The sequence below is a fragment of the Carassius gibelio genome, chromosome A8 (assembly GCF_023724105.1).
Source record: "Carassius gibelio isolate Cgi1373 ecotype wild population from Czech Republic chromosome A8, carGib1.2-hapl.c, whole genome shotgun sequence".
Lineage (NCBI taxonomy): Eukaryota > Metazoa > Chordata > Actinopteri > Cypriniformes > Cyprinidae > Carassius > Carassius gibelio.
The window spans coordinates 13,221,844-13,243,345 of NC_068378.1; the positions used below are offsets into that span (position 1 = coordinate 13,221,844).

General features: G+C 37.9%; 2 protein-coding genes across 6 annotated transcripts in view; one reads left to right on the forward strand and one right to left on the reverse strand.

The window, feature by feature from the left end:
• LOC128018492 (ras-specific guanine nucleotide-releasing factor RalGPS1) overlaps positions 1-21,502 on the forward strand; it is an 81,057-nt gene that overhangs the window by 23,038 nt on the left and 36,517 nt on the right. For all 3 annotated transcript variants that reach the window (XM_052604032.1, XM_052604034.1, XM_052604033.1), the window contains one exon: positions 2,252-2,378. In XM_052604032.1, the coding sequence (XP_052459992.1) occupies positions 2,252-2,378 (127 nt within the window). The remainder of the gene's footprint in view (positions 1-2,251; positions 2,379-21,502) is intronic.
• Positions 4,588-19,124, reverse strand: LOC128018493 (angiopoietin-related protein 2). 3 transcript variants are annotated; one of them, XM_052604038.1, is made up of 5 exons: positions 18,486-19,124; positions 10,761-11,634; positions 6,589-6,782; positions 5,705-5,975; positions 4,588-5,586 (listed from the first exon to the last, which is right to left on the reverse strand). In XM_052604038.1, the coding sequence occupies exons 2-5, from the start codon at positions 11,626-11,628 to the stop codon at positions 5,387-5,389; spliced, it is 1,533 nt and encodes a 510-aa protein (XP_052459998.1). In that variant the 5' UTR covers positions 11,629-11,634; positions 18,486-19,124; the 3' UTR covers positions 4,588-5,386. The 3 variants fall into 3 exon arrangements, with proteins under 3 accessions (XP_052459998.1, XP_052459995.1, XP_052459997.1); XM_052604035.1 differs by having other exon boundaries at positions 18,497-19,123; XM_052604037.1 differs by having other exon boundaries at positions 18,492-19,123.

Below are 21,502 nucleotides of genomic sequence, written 5' to 3' on the forward strand. Positions count from 1 at the left end.
GAGATGGAAGAAGCATGGATTTGTTGACAGTCAGACAGATGATCTCCTGATTACAAAGTCTATCATTCTGTCAGTGTCACAGACAGGGTCCAAAATGAATACTTACCAACTATCAAATACAAGTAAAAATTTGTTGGCCAGTCATTTCATAAGGAATTTGTTCTTCTACTTCCATTTTCCAATAACCGATCCCATTTTCTGCTCTTGTTCCCATCTAAGTTAAATAAAAAAGACAAATGACAAATCCAGCTCTTAACACTGCAACAATGGCTAAGAAGCTCATCCCCATTAAATTCAGTCTTAAGAGGAAAGTCATTCTGATTGTGTCCCTGAGCTCAGCGGCGCTCCGTCTTTACAGCTGCTGATGTATGGAGGCTTTAACTGCTATCTGGAGTGGCTACAGAGCTCAGGGCTGACCTCCAAAAACTGCGCTGTAATCAAAGTCAGTCATGTGTTACTGCCAAATAAAATAAATATGTTAGTGGTTGAAGAAATCCACTCACTTTTATCACCCTCAGAGGGATTGTTTAGCTCTGTGTGTGTGTCTATGAGAATGAATAATGCCACTGTGGCAGCCGCTCAATCCCTGCACTCAAGGAAAAAGGGCCGGCTGCTTCTGTGGTCGTGGTGATGGGTGATGGAGGCTTGATAAAGGAGATGAGAAAAAGCTTTTGTTTTGGCATTCGGTTGCTCTAAATCAGGCAGAAAATGACTAGTCTTGTTGCTGAGATGGGGCACGCATGCACATGGAAAACACATTCACTGAAACATACTGGTGCCGTTATAACCGTGTTCATCATTTGTAATAGCTTTGTAAAAAAAAAAAAAAAAAAAAAAAAAATTCTTAAAATATCATAAGCAGTCTCCCTTAGCTTATAGTACTTCTTCAAATCTTTGTCATAATATTATCATTTCCACACCAGGCTCCATGATTGATGGTGTCGCGATCAAACTTTCCTCAAATGGATTATCTCAGCATTGCAGTTTCTACCACTTTCTTTGTTGAATAAAAGGAGAGGAAAAAATCACTTTCTTGTTTCCAAAGGAGAAAAATCCAAGCATTTCATTTAATTGTTCAGGTTGATTATTGTTTTGTTTTCCTTGTATAGTTATTGTTAGGAATAGTTCACCAAATATTACAATTATTTTTCATTTTGTTTTTGAATGTACCACGTTTTTTGCTTCTAACCCCACATTTGATTTAGACATTTTACACCTGAGAAAGATAAATAAGCTGATCCTTATTTACCTACCACTATGTGTTTTATTTTATTTAGTTTTTGTTGTTGTTGTTTTATTGATGGACATATTTCACTCAAAAATGAAAACTCATTACTTCACCCTAATTTCTGATTTTATTGTTTTTATTTATTTCTTTTTTGCAATAGTTCACAAAATCTCCTTCCTGACCAAACGTGAACTGACTGGATAGCAGTATGTGTATCTGTCTAACATTAGAAGAGCATGTTGAAGTACTTTGTGGAAATGCATTTCCTGATGTGAAAAAGTCATACGGGATGGAATTCTTCAGTTAATTATCTTTTTGTTAATCCTAATAGGGGTTTTACACATGGTCATCGCCAGATTCAATAGCGCATGTGCTGTAAAGAAGCATTGGGTGAAATTATGCTACTCATTAAAGGCATTTTAGAAACTGAGCCTGTGTATTATGATACGTTTTCTATAATAAGAAATGTACCCAGAGTTCTGGGAACTTATCCCTTAATACAATACAATTTAATTATGTCGTAATTTTCATATTTAAAATATTTGCAGAACATTTTATTTAGAGCAGAAGTCTTAGTTGGGCTCCCCTCTAACAAAATGAACAAACATATTTTCTATTATTATTCCATTATGATAAATTCACCATTTAAAATCAAGAATATTATTATATGACATTTAAAATGTATTCAAAGAAAAAACTGTAACAGTTTTCCAAATGTAGTTATGGATTTTTAATATAGTTTATAATATAGTATAGTTTATATATTAATATTATATTATATGATGATGAGGATTATTTTTATCTTTATCTTTAAGTAAACTTTAAACTGAAAATATTAATAATAATAATAAATGTTGTCTTTAAATATACTTGTATATATTCATATTTTCTACTTGTTGCTATCCTGATATGTACTCACATTGAATACATCTGATATAGATGTTTTAGATTTAGACATCCATTAGCTGTTCCTGATTTGCTGAATGAACTGTTCATTTCTTATGTGATCTCTGTTCCGAACAGCTGATCAGTCGAAAGGACAAGGCCACATTTGAGAAGCTTGACTTCCTGACGTCAAAGGAAGAGAATTACAACCGCATGAGAGAGTACATCAGATCCCTCAAAATGGCCCCCTGCATCCCCTACCTAGGTGAGTGTCCGTAAAACATCACATTTGCACTTGTGTTAATGGTATTGTGACCAATATCAGACAACATCCAGCAAGAAATGGCTTGAGAGGTTTACTGGCTTTGTGAATAGTTTTTAATGCAGGTTTGTTATTAATAAGGCAGAGACTAAAGCTGAATATGCTTCCTTTGAACAGAAGAATAATTTGGGTCAAGGAGAGGAATGGGTCATGGCCCATTGGGCTTAGTCAGGCTTGTGATATTGACTCTTTCAATTAGTTCAGTATAATGGCTTTTACTTTTTTCTTGATAGGGTTCATTTTAAGCGGGCTGTGAACACCTCATTATATTTTTTGTCCTTGTTTCAATTGCACTCTCTATGGTGTCCAGCAGAGAGCGTTTCAGTATACCCCTCTGGTTCAGTAATGATTAAGAAATGTGCCATACCCTGTTTAAGGTGTCAACACAAACGAAACGAAAATTGCATTCGTCAAACCATTTCAAGGGTTTTTAGGTTCCTGCTTGTATTCTGTCACCACGCAATGCATGAACTGAAAAGCTCTTTGACTTTCTCTCTAGCCACTTCATTGGCTTTAGACGGAATGTAGAGATGGAAAATACAATGAAACCACATTGTATCACTTATTTCCAAATTGGTAGCCCAATTTTTTCTCTCTCATGAATAGACGTCTGTCAGAGACTCTCACTGGATGTAGCAGAAGCCCAGCGAGCGATTAGTTACACACACATCAATCTCCTCTAAAGGCACTGACAGCACTTGAAATGGATGCTTCCCTCAGGATTGTCGCTCTCGTGGGGAACAGGATCTAGATCCTTCACTCAATTACCCTCTTCTGTCTTAGTCATCAGCTGTGAGGTCCGTATTACTAATGCAGCTGTCAGCCGAGAGCCCGACCCGATCAGAAAGAGATCTGGAGGCTTTCCCTTTAGAAGGATTTTAGAATGTTTGACTGTCTTGTTTTTTTTACAAGATGCACTTTATAAGACGTGAATGTTTGATTTTGAACAGCATAACAGAGCGTTCAGTATGTCATTGCCACATGTTTGAGTCCCAAGCTCATGGTCACAGTTTTCCAGGTGCTCTTGTGTCATTGTGGTATGTGAATAACTGAAAGGCCAGTCAGGAATAACTTCAGATGGCAGTAAGTCAAATTGTCTCTTGGGCTTGTAGCTTGTGGGCTCATTCCTTTATAGAGGTCTGAAATGTAGAAACAGACAGTCACAGTCATTTCTAAGAAGGTAAACATGTGGATAGAGCTGACGCTTGCCATCTCGCTTCTCTCAGCTGCACACATCTTTCTCATTAACCAAATTTCCTTTACATAATCCACACGGTGTATCTGCTTCCACTTGGGCAGTGTGTCAGTAAGCTGTACCACACTCAACAGAGGGCTCTCTCAGACGTCACACAGCAGAAACCACTGTACCTGGTTTAGTTGTAGGGGAACTTATTCCCCTTTCTGAGCAGCAGGCTGTATAAACCGCAGGGATGGAAAGACTCCCTGACGTGGCTGAGGTTGTGCAAGCTGTCACTTCAGATCTGTCGGTTTCCACTGCACTTCTCCAGTGGCCCATTCCATTTCCCAGTGGGAAAAAGAAAAAAGGAAATGAAAGGGTTTGGGGGTTTTGTCAAACAATTGTAATTCTTTCTGATGTATTTAGTACAACTTGTATTGTATTGGTTTTACTGCAGAAAATGATTGATACATTTAGTTTGCGCAAAAAGAACCCCTGAAAGGGTGTATCCTGTTTTACACTTGGACTAGAAGATAATGGGAAAATTGCACAGCATCACATGTTGTAAAATCATGATTTTTAATTAATCAAATCAAATTAATCATTTAATCATGATATTGTTTTGAAAGTATAAAGCCAATAAATTACCAGTTTCACTAGCAATAGAAATGTGCAGTTTAAAAAATAAAAAAAAACATTAGCCTTAATGAAGCTTGTGAGCTACTTAAGAAGCGATAAGCTTAAACCAGCCTATTTATTTATTTAAATCAAAATGTTCCAAATTTTAATTTCTGGTTTTAAATCCTCAAATACAATTGCTTCTTAGATTTTAGATTTAGCAAATTTGTTGTCTGTAGCATTTTCGAATGGAGTGTTGGTGCTTTTCCCTTTTGCATTGGCTTGTCAGGTCAGTATAAACAGCAGAACCATGAGAGCTGTAGTAGATTGATGTTCAATCCATTCACAGACAAAGCCTGTAGCTGTACATCCTTTATTGCAACAGTTTGACAGCACTTGGGTAAATCAGTTACACTTACAGTATATTACAAATTACACATTATTTTCAACAATTTTACGCTTATATGTACATGAACATATTGGATCTCATTTGTCACCAACAGTTAATTTACACAGTAAATACAGTTTAGATGGAACATTTGATGACTGTTTCAAGATGTGTTCTTATGTTTAATTATGCATTTTTTTTTTTTACTACAACATTCTATGAATTTTAAACATGAGATTCCTGAAATAAATGATAAGTCAATTATCTCATCAGGAAATATATTTTCTCTTAGCTTTGAATAAAAATAGGAAAGCATTCACTATTTATCACTGGATTGGATGTCCTGTGTCTTATTTAATACTGATACTATTTAATACAATAAATCTTAACAACTGACAACAGATTCACAATTGCACTGTATATTTAAAGATGAACAGGTTTCATTTGATATGTCTGAACTAGAGTGAAAAAGCACATCATGTTCATTATATTTTATTAGATGACTTCCTAGTGACAGTTATTGTAAGGCAAATGGGCCAATTCAACATAATTCATTTTCTGTGTTGTAAGTAGCACTTGATAGAGCTTTCATTTGTAGTCCCTGATAATTTAGTGTTCACCCTTAGCTACATCAGCCAAGACACTGTTTTTCCTTTAGCCACATGTTAACTATGTTATGTAGGAAGCCAAACCACAATGAATCACACTTTATAGGGTGAACGGAGACCGTGGGAACAGTTATCAGTTCATTCACTGTTTATGTGCTGCTCAGTGGAAGGTGTTGGGGTTGGGTCGTATCATCATCACAACCTTCTTGAGAGAGTAGGCGCCTCCTCTGAATTCAGCCCAGTACACGCCGTCCTGGTAGCGGCTGCGGTAGTGACCTCCCCTGTACCACACGCCATTCAGATTTGAGTGGGCACAGGCATTATACCACCAGCCTCCTTTTTGGTAGTGGGCACAGTTGCCTGAGGAAAAAAACAAACACACTTGTAAACACGTAGTTACATAGGTAAATAACACATAGGTAAAATATATATGGGTCAGTAAATAAATAATAAAATCTAAAGCAAATTTTACTGATACCTGTGTATACGTCATGATCCCTGTCCAGAGTGGTGAACTGCTTCCCGTTGTGCCAAGTTAGGGAGTCACCAGCATTACCGTGGTAGCGGCCCACCCTGAGCCTATAGAAGTCGCTCTCAGGTTCAAGGCGGAAACTTGCATACTCTGCAAATGTCTTGCGTCCAGACCAGTCCTCTAAGGTGACCAGCAGCTTGTAGTTCCCCTGGTTGGTTATCCAGTATATGTTTTCCAGGCCCAGCCAATACTCTCCATCGATGTTTCCAAAGCCTTGCTGTAATACAACAGAGGAGCACCTGCCATTGAGTATTTGACGGACCAAGTAAAATATTTATTTTAGTGTACATTACTTACTCTATATTATTTTTGTCATGTCCTTGAGGCTGAAAAAAAATAATTTGCTGTGGTTTTTTGTCTTGTTCCTTGTAATTTTTGCTTCTTGTAATTGTTATAAATTATTATATTACATATTGTACAGTATATGTCATAAATAAAACATACATATTGGTAATATTAATGTTACATTAAATGGTTTTTATTTGCATTTAGGCATTTCAGCACAGTGTGGTAGTTTCTGCTTGGCAAGTGTTCCTCATTAAACTTCTGTAAGCACATGGTTGTGTATGTTAACTGCCATACTGTTCTGCTTATGTCAACAGTTATAGACCATGTGACATTAAGTGACAAAGGGAAAACGTAAGCAAGTTGTTACCACAGAAACATAAATTCACTTGTTTGTTAAATTTATCACCATTGCTAATGGAAGGCATATATCACCTCTGTCTACTTTAGAGATATGATATTTAATGAGACATCTCATCTCATTTCCCCTATTTTTACATTGATAATCATAATAATTATGTCTAGAATTTCTATTCCTGGCTCACCTTATATGTCTCCCAGTTTCTAAAGAAGTTGACGGAGCCGTCCATTCTCCTCTGGATGACGGTCCAGCCGCCGGGATCCTGTCTTTGATCACACCACACCTGCATCAGCTTGTTGGTGTTCTCCGGCTTCACTAGGTGCATGCCACTGTTAGTGTGACCGTCCTCCAGAGCCTCCAGACAATCCTTCCAGGGACCTTGACAAAAACAAAAAAAACAATAACTAGATTAACAAATACGATTTTCATAGAAAGTCTCCTTCCTGTTGCTGAAAAATTGTTTGAGAATATGAGACGGTGATGGACAGAACTACTTGTTGACTTGAGGAGATATTCAGGTGCAAAGCTGAGGCAATTGTATAATCAAAGGAAGTCATACTCAGTTGCACGCCATTCTCAGTTGCATCTACTCCCGCTAGGTCTCTTGTTCGTCTGTGGCACAGCTGGAAAAGCTCTTAATGTAAAAAGGGGATTGACCTTGGCTGCCATTCTGGCCTGGGAAGTTGCCGCTGATCTTTCTGCCAAACATAACGCTGGCACGGACGCCAAAGAAAGGCCCATTTGATAAATAATGCAGTAGCAAGTATATTAGCAAGCACTTCCAAAGTTCCCTGGGCATAGAGCAGTGTTTTTATAGGGATGTGTCAAAAATGGCTCCAATTTTCATAGTTTTCCAATGAGAACCAAAAGAACATCCATAATTTAGCTGTCTGTCTTCAAAATCATTCCCTGATTCAAAAAGGTTTTTGTTTTTTTCTTTGTTTTTTGTTTTTTTGTCGCTCTGATCTTTTTTTAAATAGTAAGCACAGGACACAAGTTGATACACATCCTGTTTAAAAAAAAAAAAAAAAAAAAAAACATTAAACCAGACTAAGCTGGTCTCCCAACCTGGGCACTAAACCAGCTTGGAGGAAGACCAGCTAAGAAGAAACCTCCATGGTTTGGTGTTGGTCTACCGAAATGGAGCAGCACAAATATCCTATTCACTAGCAGAGCCTAGCTGATGAAGCTGATAATTCTAATTAAAAAGCGTGACAGGCTTCATATAATGATCTTTTCAGTAGGGAAAGTAGACTTAAACTCTTGAAGCAGATGATTTGTAGACCCATGCATTTTGTGTAAAACTGCTTTGAAACAATGTGTATTGTGAAAAGCACTATCTGACGTTACATTATTGTGTTTTTTAACCATACTTTCCCTACTGTCAGATCTGGCAGACGACCTTTCAGTTATCTTACATCTCAGCCCCAAAGGATTGCAGAGGCCTTGTGGCTTACTTACAGCAGCCTGGAACATTTTAGTGTTTACTCTCAACTTGTAGCTTATAAAAAGTAGGCCTCATGCCTGACGGCTGGCCCTCACTTACAGTCACTCCAACCTCTTCTTGTACCGAAATGTTACTCCAGTCAGTTTCACTGGTATTTCATGTGCAGCAGTACTTACAATTCACACTATTTTAACTTAATAATTTAGATATTTCTGATAACAGACCCCAGACCGCCCGTGCACACTCCAGTGAATCGGGTTCTGTCTGTGTCTCTGAAATCTCTTCGGCTGGCGGATTTTAACTGCATGCCAGAATAGGAGCCATCACATTACCTGAAAAATTTAACATAACAACCCATTGGCTCATTACTGTGAACAAAACTGAATCCATTCCAGCATTCACAATCCCAGGAGGAGCATTTGTTAAACAGCTTCTTTTCTACCGGGTCAATAGATTATTACCTATGTATTTATTTATTTATTTATTTTTTTAATTAAAACATTCAGACATCTGTTATTTAATTGAATAATATATTTAACAACTATAAGAATTATTACGTGTAGTAGTGTTAATATCAATAACAATAAAGAAATTTATAACATTTAAAACTAAGTAAAACAATCCGATAGATTAGTATATAATAAATGTTCAATAATGGTTTTTTTTTTGGTACAGTATAACATTAATATTTTCAATTCAAAATTTGTATTCATACAGTATATAAAATATCTTACCATTTGATATTTATTATTTATTATTTAATATTTCACAAATTTAGTTTTTATTTTGCCCAAAGTTATTCTAGATTAGAGGTTTTATCAGTGTTTTGGGTTAAATTTCGAGCACATTTTGTCCTAATCCTAATAAAAGCACATCATTCCACATTCTTTGCCTCATTATCTTGGAGTCACCAGTTTCTTGCCCTCCCTTGGAGAAGTCTGCTTGTCAGCAAATTAGAAACTCATTTTAAGCCCCCTTCTGTTTACTTGATTGTAGAACATTTTACACCATGGAAACTTGCCAACTAATGCAAAATTAGTGCCAAAACAAGTATATAAAGAAAAAAATGGAAATCAAGACAGGAACAGAACTATAGCTGAAAGCAGGTTCAAAGGCACATTATTTGAATAATTTGTTTCAATGTTAGCGAGAACAGTGATATTAATGAGTAGATGAGTCACTTCTAATTTCCTGTGGCATTTGCTGTTTTAAAGGGACAATATTTTGGTCCTTGTTCAGGGGGCTTTATGGAGAGAAGTTTAGACAAAGGCAGCTGCTACGTCTGTCAGACAAATGGACAAAGTTTAGATTAGTTGTGTGTGAGAGAGAGATGGAATGAGAGCCATCGGAACAAAAACAGTGTAATGGCGGAGGAGGAAGACAGTGGAAAGTAAATCGGCTTTTTACTACAAAGAACCTAGCTAACATTCGCAGAGATGAACGAGGTGTTGAACAGCAGATGAACATGAATCCATCAAGTCAAGGGAGCTTTAGAGGAGATATGGTAAGAAGAAGGGAGGAAGAGGAAACTGAGAGGCCTTACAGATTTTCAGTGGTGTGGGTCATGTTAAAACAACTTTGCAAATCCATCAGCAGACCATTTCTCTCTAGCAGGAAGACCCAGGCCTGATAGAGCGCAGTGTTTGCGTGGGATGTCTGGGTCACGCACGTCTGGTAACACTGGAATAAATGACTTCACTTCAATAGAGTTCTGTTTCCTTCCCTCCCCTGCTCCTTCTCCAGTCATACTCGGAATTACTCGGACTCGAACTTGCAACCTTCGGGTAACAAGGGCAACGACTCCCATCTTAAGTTTCAGTCAAATTACTGTATTTTCATCAAAATTTTGCGGTCAAAAACAGTGCATTCCCCAACTCGGCAACTGTAGACTTGTCTGATTTTTCTGTCATTTTTCCTTCGCTTATTTATTTTTTTGTCTTCTGTCCAGAATCTTTCCCTCTGTTTCCTTCCAGAGCTCTTTTTCATACTGTAGTCCCATTGTGAAAGCTTGACTCTCATTGATGAGAGTTTGTGTAACCTTCTGCTATTAATGCAGGCAGCCCTAGCCAGGAAATTGCTCATGTCAGCAGATGGAGAGAAAATTTAGCCACTGAAAGATGCCTTTTTAATTTTCGCTGTCTTGGTTTAAATAATAAATTGACAGTTTTACTCCCATGTTGGTTTTGGGCAGGATGATATAAGCAAAAAAATATATATCATGATATTCTTATAATATTGCAATGCATTATAATAAGCACATAAAAAAAGTATTAAAATCTGCTAAAAAAAAAACATGAAAGTTCCTTTTGACTGAGATAAAGAACAGTCATGTTCATTGCAATAAAGCATTAAGTGTTCATTAAAATACATTCAGTATTTTATTTATTTATTTTTATTTTTTGTAAATACAATTTTTCGGGATTATTTAACCCCCGAGATTAGACTTTTCACATTTTATTTTTGCAAATTAAAAGCTTTTAAAATAAAATGTAACATTCAGACTAAAACTGATCAGTTGTATTAAATAGATCATAACTTTTTGTTGTCTCGTGCTACAATCCCACCCATGGATATGACTCAACACAAAATACTGTTTATGATATTCATCATCTGACCAGTTTAACAAACTAGATGTTGACTTTTCAAAGCTGAGACAACAACAGAAGCTTTATTGTCGGGTCTCTGTGTGGGAGCCACTATGCAGAGAGAATTTGAGATGAATATTTTTTTTTTTTTTTTGAAAGGTAGTGTATGTGTTGGATAGTTGAGGCTTGGTGGTTTTGTTTTCTGGAGGAAGGTTTTGTAAAACATATAATCTGTTTCCTCAAAATGCAAGTATTTTATTCTTTTTATTCTGTTTTCCCTTCAAATAGCACATGCAACTCTGGAGGAATGAAGCTGAGACTCACCGGAAGGTTTGTTTGTTGTGGATGGACTGTGAGTTCCTCCTGGCATGGTGGGAAGCGGGGCAGGTGGCACTTTGAGGTTCTGATCACTCTGGATCTCATTGGTGATTTGGTTGTTGCGGCTAAAGGTTGGGGGCTGGTAGGGTTTATTGAGGGGTGTTGAGGGTCTGGGTTGAGGTTGAGGTTGCGGTTGGGGCTGAGGCTGGACCGGAACCCTGGGGACCGGAACCGGTGGTCCTCTCTGACACTGTGCTTCAAGAAGGGAAATTAGTGCTGACTGGTTATTGGCAAGTGAGGCGAGGTGCTGATACTTATGCTCCAGATCTTTATAGCGGTTTGTAAGCTGCAGCATCTCAGAGGTCTGGTTGAGGATCTTGTTCTCCAGTTGCGAGAGCTCCAGCGCATTGTCCCTCTTGCGGATGATTTCATGCAGCAGCTGCATGTATAACTGAGTCACTCGGGAATTCATATTACGGGACTCCTTGCGCAAAAGCTTCACCTCATTGACGATACCGCCGTCGACTTCTACAAGCTGCTGCAGGGTCTCGATTTGTCTCTTCTGTTTGTGTAGTTCAGAACTGAGGAGTTCCAGCTCCTGCTTATTGACACGGTTCTCCAGCACAGCCTCGGGCTCCTTGGAGTTCACACAGATGGCTCCCGTAACCTTCTGCTGGGGTACGATGAAGGTGTAGGAGCACTTGTCTTGCGGAGGAGGCTCGGGGGCCCTTCGTGTGCGAGAGGTCGACAGGAATTCAACCTCTGGACCTTCATCACTGCTGTCAAACTGTTGAGTGCTGCCCTCTGTTTCAGGAAGCCGTCCACTCGCCAGGAGCAACACCAGCCATAATAGGGCAGGGACATCCATGACCATACACACCTGTGAATTACATGAGTGGAGAATTACTGATGTTCTTTTTTACTTGATGTAACCTTCAGTTTATTCTATTTAACTTTTTTTAATTGTTCAATCCTGTCAGCTAAACAATCCTAAAAGAATTTATAAATTTCTTAAACATTATTTTATTTATTTTAATTAACAAGAACAATAATTAATTAATTAATATAGTTTTATTATACATACAACACCGTTGCCATAATCAGGCAAGCTTTGACCACCCACACCTTATACAAAAACCATATGTCCCATAGAGCAGTGGAGCTGCCTGAATTGCAGGGTCACACGAGTGTTTAATTCTGCTGAATGGAGTGTTTGGTCATCATGGGTGTCCTGGCACGACTCTGCTTTGGTAAATTTTCATAAGAAAGAGATCTCGCTGATGCCACTTGGTTATCTGAACCTACCTTCTTTGACTTTTCACCGTGCTAAGTCTCACATTTTTAAACACAAGAACGCATTTGGTATCCGTGTCACTTTAGAAATGTTAAATGTGGAGGGTGTGAAGCCTGCTTCCAATGGATGTCTGTCATTTGATTTCAGTCTCCAGGAAGGTATGACGTGATTTATTTATTCACAATGAAAAGACTAGTTACGTAAGGACGCAACAGATGGCCTTTTATATTCATGACTTGAAGACAGTCTGTGTTGTTTATCCCAAGTATCAAAGAGAGTGAGTATATTAATGAAAAAGCTGCATGGGGATGTCTGGAAGAGGGGACGCAGTGAGAAGTGGAAGGATGCCTGTGAATGCTTTGGATAACACTTCTTCCTAGAAAGTATAACTAGAGTGCTTCGTCTTTAATTCTTACTTAAATTGAAAGTTGCTGGTCGATTGAGTTGTGGAGTGGTGCTGTGCGATATCTTTCTGACCCACTGTGAGCAGGTTTCCTGATCTCCACATACATGTACATTTGCAGGTCGAAACTGAATATTAGCATGTGACATCTCTTTACACAGCGGTTCTGTCAAAAATACATAGAAAATACGTTTGTCATAAATGGAACAGCGTTTTTCAATTAATACGTCGAGTGTATTATTAAGTGACTTACTCGTAATGAATGCACTTGTTTTGTTCATGAATTAATCTGTTTTTTTGAATGAATACAGTAATTGTGTTCCCCACTGACGCAGTGTTTTTGAATGAATCAATTAAGTGAATGATTCAGTGACTCGCTCATAAAGACCGTCACTTGTTTCACACATGAATGAATCAGTGGGTATGAACAAATCGCGTGAGTGAATTATTTAATGGCCCACTTATAAAGACAGTTATTTCATCTGGTTATTTCATTATTCATCGAATGAATAATTTAGTTATTTTTTTCATAAAGACTGTCACTTGTTTTGTGCATGAGTGCATCAGTGTGTTTGAATGAATCAGTTGAATGATTCAATGATTCTCTCATTTAGAAGACCTGCAAAAAGAGTCACTAAAAAAGACACCGCTTATGCTCCATCTGACAAACTGTCTGTTGTATTATTGAGCAGTTTCACAAACTCAAATTATTAATGACCAAGATGAGAAAACAAATGAGCATTTGGGCGTTTAGATTTATTTTTTCTCCAAAAACATGTCCAAAATGTTGTGTCAGCCTGTTATCATCATGGCACGGAAAACATACAAAGCTGACAGCAGAGTTTTTGGGAGTTATCTGGAGAAAATGGGATTGTATTGCTCATTAGTTTAGTTTTGTAACATATTCTGGGAGGACCGCCAGAGGGGACTTGGTTCAGTGTTAACATCAGGGGGATTTTTAGAAATATTAGCACTAATGGATGGATTCTTTTTTTACTGGTTGAGACATTTGACCACTAGTATTAACATCTCTGCTTGTCGAGCTGTCTCTGTTGAGCAGATGGAGGATTGATGCAAACAAAATTCAGTTGGTTTATTTTATTGTGGTTGTTTATGCACAGTAACCACAATAACAGACCTTTGCCGATGAAGTCAGCAAATGCTCTGGAAACCTGCAATCTGTTCTGTCCACATCATGACTTCATCGCTGGGTCAGTGCAGAAATATTCTTCAAATAGAATGGAATTGCAATTCTTGTTGTCTCTCTCTATTCATCCCTCTTTTTCATCCAGCTTTTATAGGACCCTTCATGTTCTTACTGTTTAAACTGCATACATACATAAGAGATGGTTTACAGTTTTTGGCGTAGTATCTGTCTTATTTGTGCTTCCAACCTATTTTCGTATCTCCAGCCACTGATATTAAGTTATATAATCTTCATTGAGAAAAAAAAAGATGTGGGACAAAAACATCCCATGAAAACTTGTCATTCTCATGTCCCCATTCTGCTGTCTAGACATGTTTGTTTAACCTGTAAGCTTTCCACTGTATTGCCCGCGGTAAACTGCGTGTTTTCGGCATTTGAAGCAAATTTTACAGGAATGCTAAGGGGTTAAGACAATTTTGTCCCACTCCTCACAAACTGCTGTTGTCTCTCTAATCTTACTGACAAGCTGATGACTGACAAGAAGGATATGTAGACGCCCATTGGAAAATCCTGTTTTGAAACGCAATAGCTGGTTTCTAGGTAGTCTAAAGTCGTCATTAGCTTGTTCATAAACAATCTGGTCTGTTGCTGGTCCAAGATGATTTAAAGCTAATGACCAGCTAGAAACCAGTTTCCATGTTTTAAAACACAGCTACCATCTTAAGCTGGATTTTCCAGGAGAAGCAACGGCTCAGGTCAAATTTGATTTGACTTCTGTAGATTTCAGTGATGTAGAATACTCTGTTCTGATTGGTCAATCACCGTTTTCACTTTCCTAATTCATCTCCTAATGCTCACTGTCATCCATGGCTACGCTGTATATTATCTTGAAAAAAAAAAACAGATTTGTCAATCGCTGCATTCAGTGTCAGATATTTCGTAATACATTTCTCGTATTGCTATACGGACTAGCTCTCTCTTGTTTCTTGCATCAAAGAGCGCAGTTGTGTCATTTACATTTACAAATATATATTAAAATGGAAAACAGTTATTTAAATGTTTATAATAGTTCATGATATTTCGTTCTCTACTGTATTTTTTAACAGATAAATGCAACATAAGAGACTTTTTATTTGTTTATTTTTTTACATTTACCGACCTCAAACTTTTGAACTCTAGTGCACCACTAGTGTAAGAGAAATTAGTTTTTCTTTCTTTTTCCTGAAAGGAAAAAATAATGATGGTTTCCACTAGTGTGTATTTTATGAGAGTCAAAGGAACTCCCTCATGCCGCTGTACCAGACCAGTAATGATAGGTTGACTTGCGACTTGTTGGATATACTGACAGCGTGTTGGACAGCCGGGACATTACAGCAGGCAGCATCTCGTGTGAGCTAATGCTGTGGTATGTGGTTTTACTGTGGTGTGTGAGCTTGTGCCTCTGTGTGTGTCTGCACTCTTGTGTTTGTGTGTGTCTAGGAAGGGGATACCTGTGGTTTCTCTGAGTGGAACATAAGATGTGTTTGACAGCATGTGATACAGAAATTCAATGGAGACCCTGAGTCTAAGAGCTAGAGCTCACCAACCAGCATAAAGAGACAATGGAAATGCTTTCGTCTGTGGGGAAATGTCTGTGTGAGTGGCAGCACAAGAGAAAGCACATCTGCCTAATCCGGAGAGAGCTGTCATTACTCCTTTGGTGGGAACAAAATCCTCCAGAGCCTGTCCTTCTGACACTCACCTCGAGAAGCCCTGACAGGCCAAAGTGAAGTTTATCTCGTCCAGTGTTCTATTACAGATGTGGCATGACTTACAAGCTACAGCACGACTGAACTGCTTTTGAACTATTCCACATATTCCTCAAAAAGACTAATAATTGATAGAAACAATGTCTGCCTAGTTGTGCACCGTTATTTATATACTTTGGAATGGTATTTAATTCCTGAATTGAAATTTAATTGAAAATGAGGCAGCAAGCAGGATGCAGAATTGTATTTCATAATTTGATTACATTTCATCTTATTCAGAATAACCTATTAAACATGTTAACATATTCTCAATGGAATGTGTCCAGGTTATTAAATGATGTTAATAATCATTGTTTGAAACCGGTTTATTTCCACGCATGCGCTAGTTAATTACTTATGTTATTCAATTTATTATATTATGTCATTTTAATAACTAAATGTTTATTTTATTCTATGACAAAAAGTTATTTTGACATTATTAAACTAAGATTAAATGCTGACTTGGTGCTCGAGACATTTCTGATTATTATCCGTGTTGAACAGTTGTGATTTTTTTTTTTTTTAGCGGAAACCATGATATATTAGTACAGGATTCAAAAAACAATTTTTTTAAAAAAAATAGTACATTTCAATAGTATTTTGAATAGACCCGTCTAACTTATTTTAGATGAATACATTAATACTCTGATCTTAACCCATATAGCATCACCTGTCATTACTCCTTCTTTCAGTCTTTCCCTTTTGCTCCATCATTCCCTTGTTCTCTCGCCTGCCCTTCTCATTTCAACCTTAGCGTGGCATTCCTTGAATTCCGCCCCTCCTCATTAGGGTGAGCCAAGCTGCCACACACACACACACAACCAAAAAAAAGGCTGGTGAAGGCTGACGAAGTCCTCACCTCACACTCGTGCTTGTGTGCCCCTACAAATGAACTCTGACTTCAGTAATATGTAGGTTAGCGGAGCGCCCAGAGTAATGAGAGTAAACACAGGTCTTTTACATGTTAACAAAATAGACCTGTTTGTGCATGATTAGTGTGATTATGTTCCGCAGTGTCATGTTCTATTTAAAGGAATAGTTCGCCCAAAAATTATGCTATTGCGCACTTTTCCTCAATTCATTTTTGTTCTTCCAAATAACACAAAAGGAGATGTTGATGCTGAAATTTAGCAGAATGGTGAAGTTGCCCTTTCCCATAACAGTAATTATTGACTGAAACTTTCAAGCTACCGTAAAATGGCAAAAAAAGTTTTTTATTCCAAGTTTTCTGAATGCTTTGTGTTAGGAGCAGACATAAATTTGAGCTGCAATAAACTCAAATGTTTTATCAGTTTTTAGGTATTTTATGGCAGTTTTCATGATCTCAGTAGAAATTGTAGATACTCTTAATGTTTAAGGAAAGGTAGGATTTATTTATTTATTTAATTTATTTATTTTTTGATTTATCATAAACACAATAAAACATTATAATTGTCTTTACTGTATTTTTTTTTTCATAAATGTATTGCATCCAAATAAATGTTTGAACAGTAGTATACAAAAAAAAGTTTGAACAGAAGTATACATTACATGTACCAGCAGCATCTGAAAAAAAAATTTTATACTGAAAACTTCAGGCATGCAAGTATTTGCAAATCTTTTTAGGTTAATAAATCACTGAATTCCTCCAATTAATAAATTCATTTTACTGTATTGTTACATTTAGTTTTAATAAAGAAATTATGCATAATAATTTGTATGTCTTTCAAACCTTTCTAAAGCTGTGCATATTTAAATACAAATACATTTTAGGTACGGTCAATACATCCACATTAGAATACCTGCACCATAATAAACCATTATGAATACCTGCAAATACTAATTACATCATAGTGCTAGACAAATAGCTTCCAACCTTTACAAACCATGCAGCTAGAGGGACCCCCAGTATGAGAAAGCTAGATTTGTTTAGATAAGACTTTATGAAAGCTTTCATTAAAACATTTTCATTAATATAGTATACTTAAAAAATAAGTAGTTTGTAATCAGAGAATATAAGTCAATCCTACATATTTTATCCTCTCTGCAAACCACTGGAGTACCTTCAGGGACCTTTTGTTGAAAACCCTGGGTCTAGACCATTGTATAAACAATCCTGAGTGCTTTGTATACAGTTGCAATTATGGGCTTTGTGTATTTTGTTGCCATGGCATGTCTGTCAATAAAGAGGGTACTAGAGACTAGTCTGATTTTGAAAACATCTTCATCCATAAGCTCTCTCTTATTCAAACAGAACTGTGGTTGAACAAAGGCTGATTCGGAAGTCTGTCTCCACTCCGAGTACTACAAATGGAAAGAAAAAGATTCCTTGGGAATCAAACAAAGAGTCACATCCACAGTCAACTCTCCAGCATCCCTTCCCATCGAATCATTTCGCTCTGGGGTTGGGATGTGTAGCTTGCTTTACATCCCTCCATCCCAGTCTTGCATTCATTTCCTTTTCCAAAACTAATAATACAAGATCATAAAACTGAAAGATACATTGTGTAACCCCACCCCCCACCAATGCATTTCCTTTCATGCTGTTTTAAACCACTTTTTTATGTCCCTTTCCATAAATCACACCTCAGTGTGTTCGTTATCCTGTCTAGACTCTAACAGCACATGGGAATGATTCTTTTGGTCTGAATGCTCGCAGATGTCATTATTGACGTGGCTGCTTTGTTGTCTTCGATTGCGTCCGGGACCCTCGGTGATAACAACCATTGTGTGTTTATTACCAATTAACTACCCATTGCCACTAAAACATGTCATCCCAAATTCTTTCACTTCCCTTGTCAACCTGAACAACCTCACAGGACTTTTTTTTTTTTTTTTTCCAGTAAAGATTAACCCCAAACTTAAACCATCAGAACGGGATGTCGCCCGAGGTGACAGATGTTACCCATACAAGCCATGACAGCAGCGTAGTGGGAGGCTGAAGCTTAGAAGCGACTACCCAAGCACACAGAACAACCCCCGATCTCAGCGTGTTACAAAAAGGCGACTCGGCCGAGCGCAAACAGGTGTTTAACAGTTCATTCCAAGATTAGCACATGCATTGTGGTGAGCCGGATGCAATTACACAGGTTTAGAGAGCGAGCAGAGCCTCAGGGCTCACCTTTACCTTACCAGATGATTCCAGTCTATTGCACAGCACCCTCTCGAAATCTGTCAATGTCCTGGAGAAACTGTGTGAAGTGCCTCTGAGTAAATAGTCATCACAACTTGCAGAAATTGCTCTGTGGGTTCTCTCTCTCTTTCTTCTCCCACTCACTCACACTCTCTCTTTCTCTCTGTCTGTCGTACCCCACACTGTCTCTCCTTGTCAGTATGTCCTCTGTGTCAGTGGAAAGGTCTTCAGTCTTAAAGTCCTCAATTAAACACCTCTGTCTGTGTGGTGATGCAAATCCTCACTTAAGATCTCTGACAAGTACCGCTTCAAGCCTTCTTCTCAAGGAGATTTAAAATTCTAATTAAATGAAATCAAGGTGTGACTTTCAAGATAGTTTCATGTCCTTGGGAGTTCTTTAAAATGTCCGAAGTTGTACAAATTCCCAAGAATTTCAATAAAAAGTTAAAGAGAAGTGGGCTTTGAAGACCTCAGATGATCAGTAGATAACTGTGTCAATTGCTGTAGATGTATGTTCCTCTGGGTTTTGAAGGCAATGAATGTCCACCAGCATGTTCTTCTCAGCCCTCTGAAGAGTTTGTGTGTTCCCTGTCACTCTTACTGGACTAAGTCCATCACTTCTGTTGCACTTACTTTTTCTAGTCCTCTCTCTCTCCCTCCCTTCTTTATAACAGGCAGTAGATTTGGAGTTGGTCCACCCTCTCTCCACTTCTCTCCTCCCCTTGGCACAAAGGGATCTGAAAGCAGGAGCTTCTAATCCCCCACCCATGTTCACAACCCCTGCTATTTACTTCTCCCTTTCAGTGTCTATTTCCGACCGGTCAGCTACCAGCTGTAACTGTTGTCTTGAGTTCAGTGGAAATAAATATACAAGCACATCCAATGTGATATATAAGGGCCTGTTTATACTTGGTCACTTTATGAGATTTTCGTGATCTGATATCTATCTGATTTGTTCCATTTACACCTGGCCACATAAATGTGTGAAGTGATATTCAGCTAACTGAAGTGATGCATTTAAACTTGTACAGTTTCGCCTGGAATGCATCCCAGACCACCTCCTGAAGTGGTTTGAGTGTTCGGATTTAAATCTGTCTCAGACGCATTTAAGAAGGTATTTACAATACCTTTTAAGTTCTTTCACAGTCGGATAGCTGTCTGATCAGAGAAAATGCATAAAGTGATCAGGTGTAAACAGCCCCTAAGATAATGAATGTCACGAGCAACTGCTAACTGCTGGTGGGAAAACTGCACCATGTGTTGGTGATTTTTTTGCGTTTGTTTTGTCTTATTCACAATGTCCGTCAGCACTGTGGTTTGTATAGAGATCTCTAATCTGTGTCATAGAGTTAACTGTGTTAGATTCTTTGTCGTGTAACTCGAGTTCCTTCTATTTCCATTTTTAATCCAAAACACGTGCAGTAATTCTAGTAAAATTTATTTATATGTGTCTAATAAATGCATTTCAAAAGCTAAATTGTTTGCAAGTGAAAGAGAGATTATCAGGAGATTTCTGTCGAAGTTGTTAACAGTGTTGGGTATAGTTACTTTGGAAAGTAGTTAGTTAGGTTACAACGTTACCATCAATTAAAAGTAATCAGTTATGATACAGCGTTACCTATTCATAAAAGTAACGCGTTAGAGTACTCATGCGTTACCAAAAATTAAAAGCAGTTCGCAGCGGCTCACACATGACAGACACAGCCCCCGGCCCCTTTAAATGCACCTAGAAGTCGTGACTCCCGCCAGTGAATAACGTCAGTCATCCGACTAAATTAACACTGCAGGATAACAATAACAGGAAAGACAGTCAGCTATCGGCTATTCCACATGGCGTTTTATTTATTTATTATCACAGAACATATTATTAATCAAAATTCGCACCTACCCAGCCTGGGTAGCTACTGTATATTATGAGCACCACAAGATAACTCCTGATTTTTATTTAACTTTAAATAATGCAGTTATCAAAGTACAATTATGCTTACTTGTAAACACAACCTTAAACAGGCTTGCAGATTTAAATCCATTTAAAAATGATGAACAACCAGCCAGCCAATGATCTAACAGAAATTAACAGCTGCCTGTCAAACAAAAATGATAACAAACCGAATTAAATCGTTCACTGCCACACAGGCAAATGACAAATCGCTTAATAGCCGAACTAATTATTAGTAAATTGTCACTCACAGTCACAAGCCTAAATTCGCTTTAACACAGTCCTCTTACATTTACTCTTCAAAGTAGTGATTAAAACTTAGCGTTAAATTTGAGGTAGAATTTTTGTCGACAGAAGCTTTTCACCAAAGCAGAGTGTGCATTTTACCGTTATGTTCTTTTATTTTTCGTTGACAAATTGAAAATAATGTGCGTACTTCCATAAACCAAACGCTGTCCTCTCTGCTATCTTGCCGGGAGTTCAAAAAAAAAAAAAAAAACCACACACACACACAGGGTCAGGCGCAGGGCACAGACGCATCACAGCCATTGACTTTACGATCACAGAGCTTCGGCTCCGCTGATACTGTACATCCGCAGGTGGCACAGTAGACCTAGGCCTACTGTCTGACAAAAAGCAGGCTGCAGTCGGGATTTTCCTTTCCTTAAAATAACGGATTACTTTTTTTAAAAAATAACGAAGTTACTGATTACTTACGCACGAAACTAACGCGTTAAGTTACAAATTTCAGGAAAAAAGTAATTAGAGTACTCTAACGCGTTACTTTGTAACGCGTTACCCACAACACTGGTTGTTAACAGGAACACATGCGCCTAGCAAAACTGCTAGTTCATTAGGTGCTAGATTTCCCTTCAGGTGAGGAAAGGAAGAGACAAAGTCATCTCAAACAAAAGGTCCTAGACTGCGTCTCGCTTCAGAAAGAAAACATAAGACTAGTATCTGTTACTGAACACATTAGTTCCACTGGAAAAATCATTTTGTGTCAGACAAAGGTGAATGCAACACATGAGGTTGTAATTGGTCTCAAATTCATGTCCACCAACTG

What these genes read in the sequence shown, in the direction of transcription:
- LOC128018493 (XM_052604038.1), bottom strand. Translation starts at nt 11,628, where the DNA reads ATGGTCATGGATGTCCCTGCCCTATTATGGCTGGTGTTGCTCCTGGCG. An exon ending in CACAACAAACAAACCTTCCG is followed by an intron (nt 6,783 to 10,760) that starts GTGAGTCTCAGC and finishes GTTTTTGTCAAG; the next exon opens with GTCCCTGGAAGGATTGTCTG. An exon ending in GGATCATGACGTATACACAG is followed by an intron (nt 5,587 to 5,704) that starts GTATCAGTAAAA and finishes TTTTTTCCTCAG; the next exon opens with GCAACTGTGCCCACTACCAA.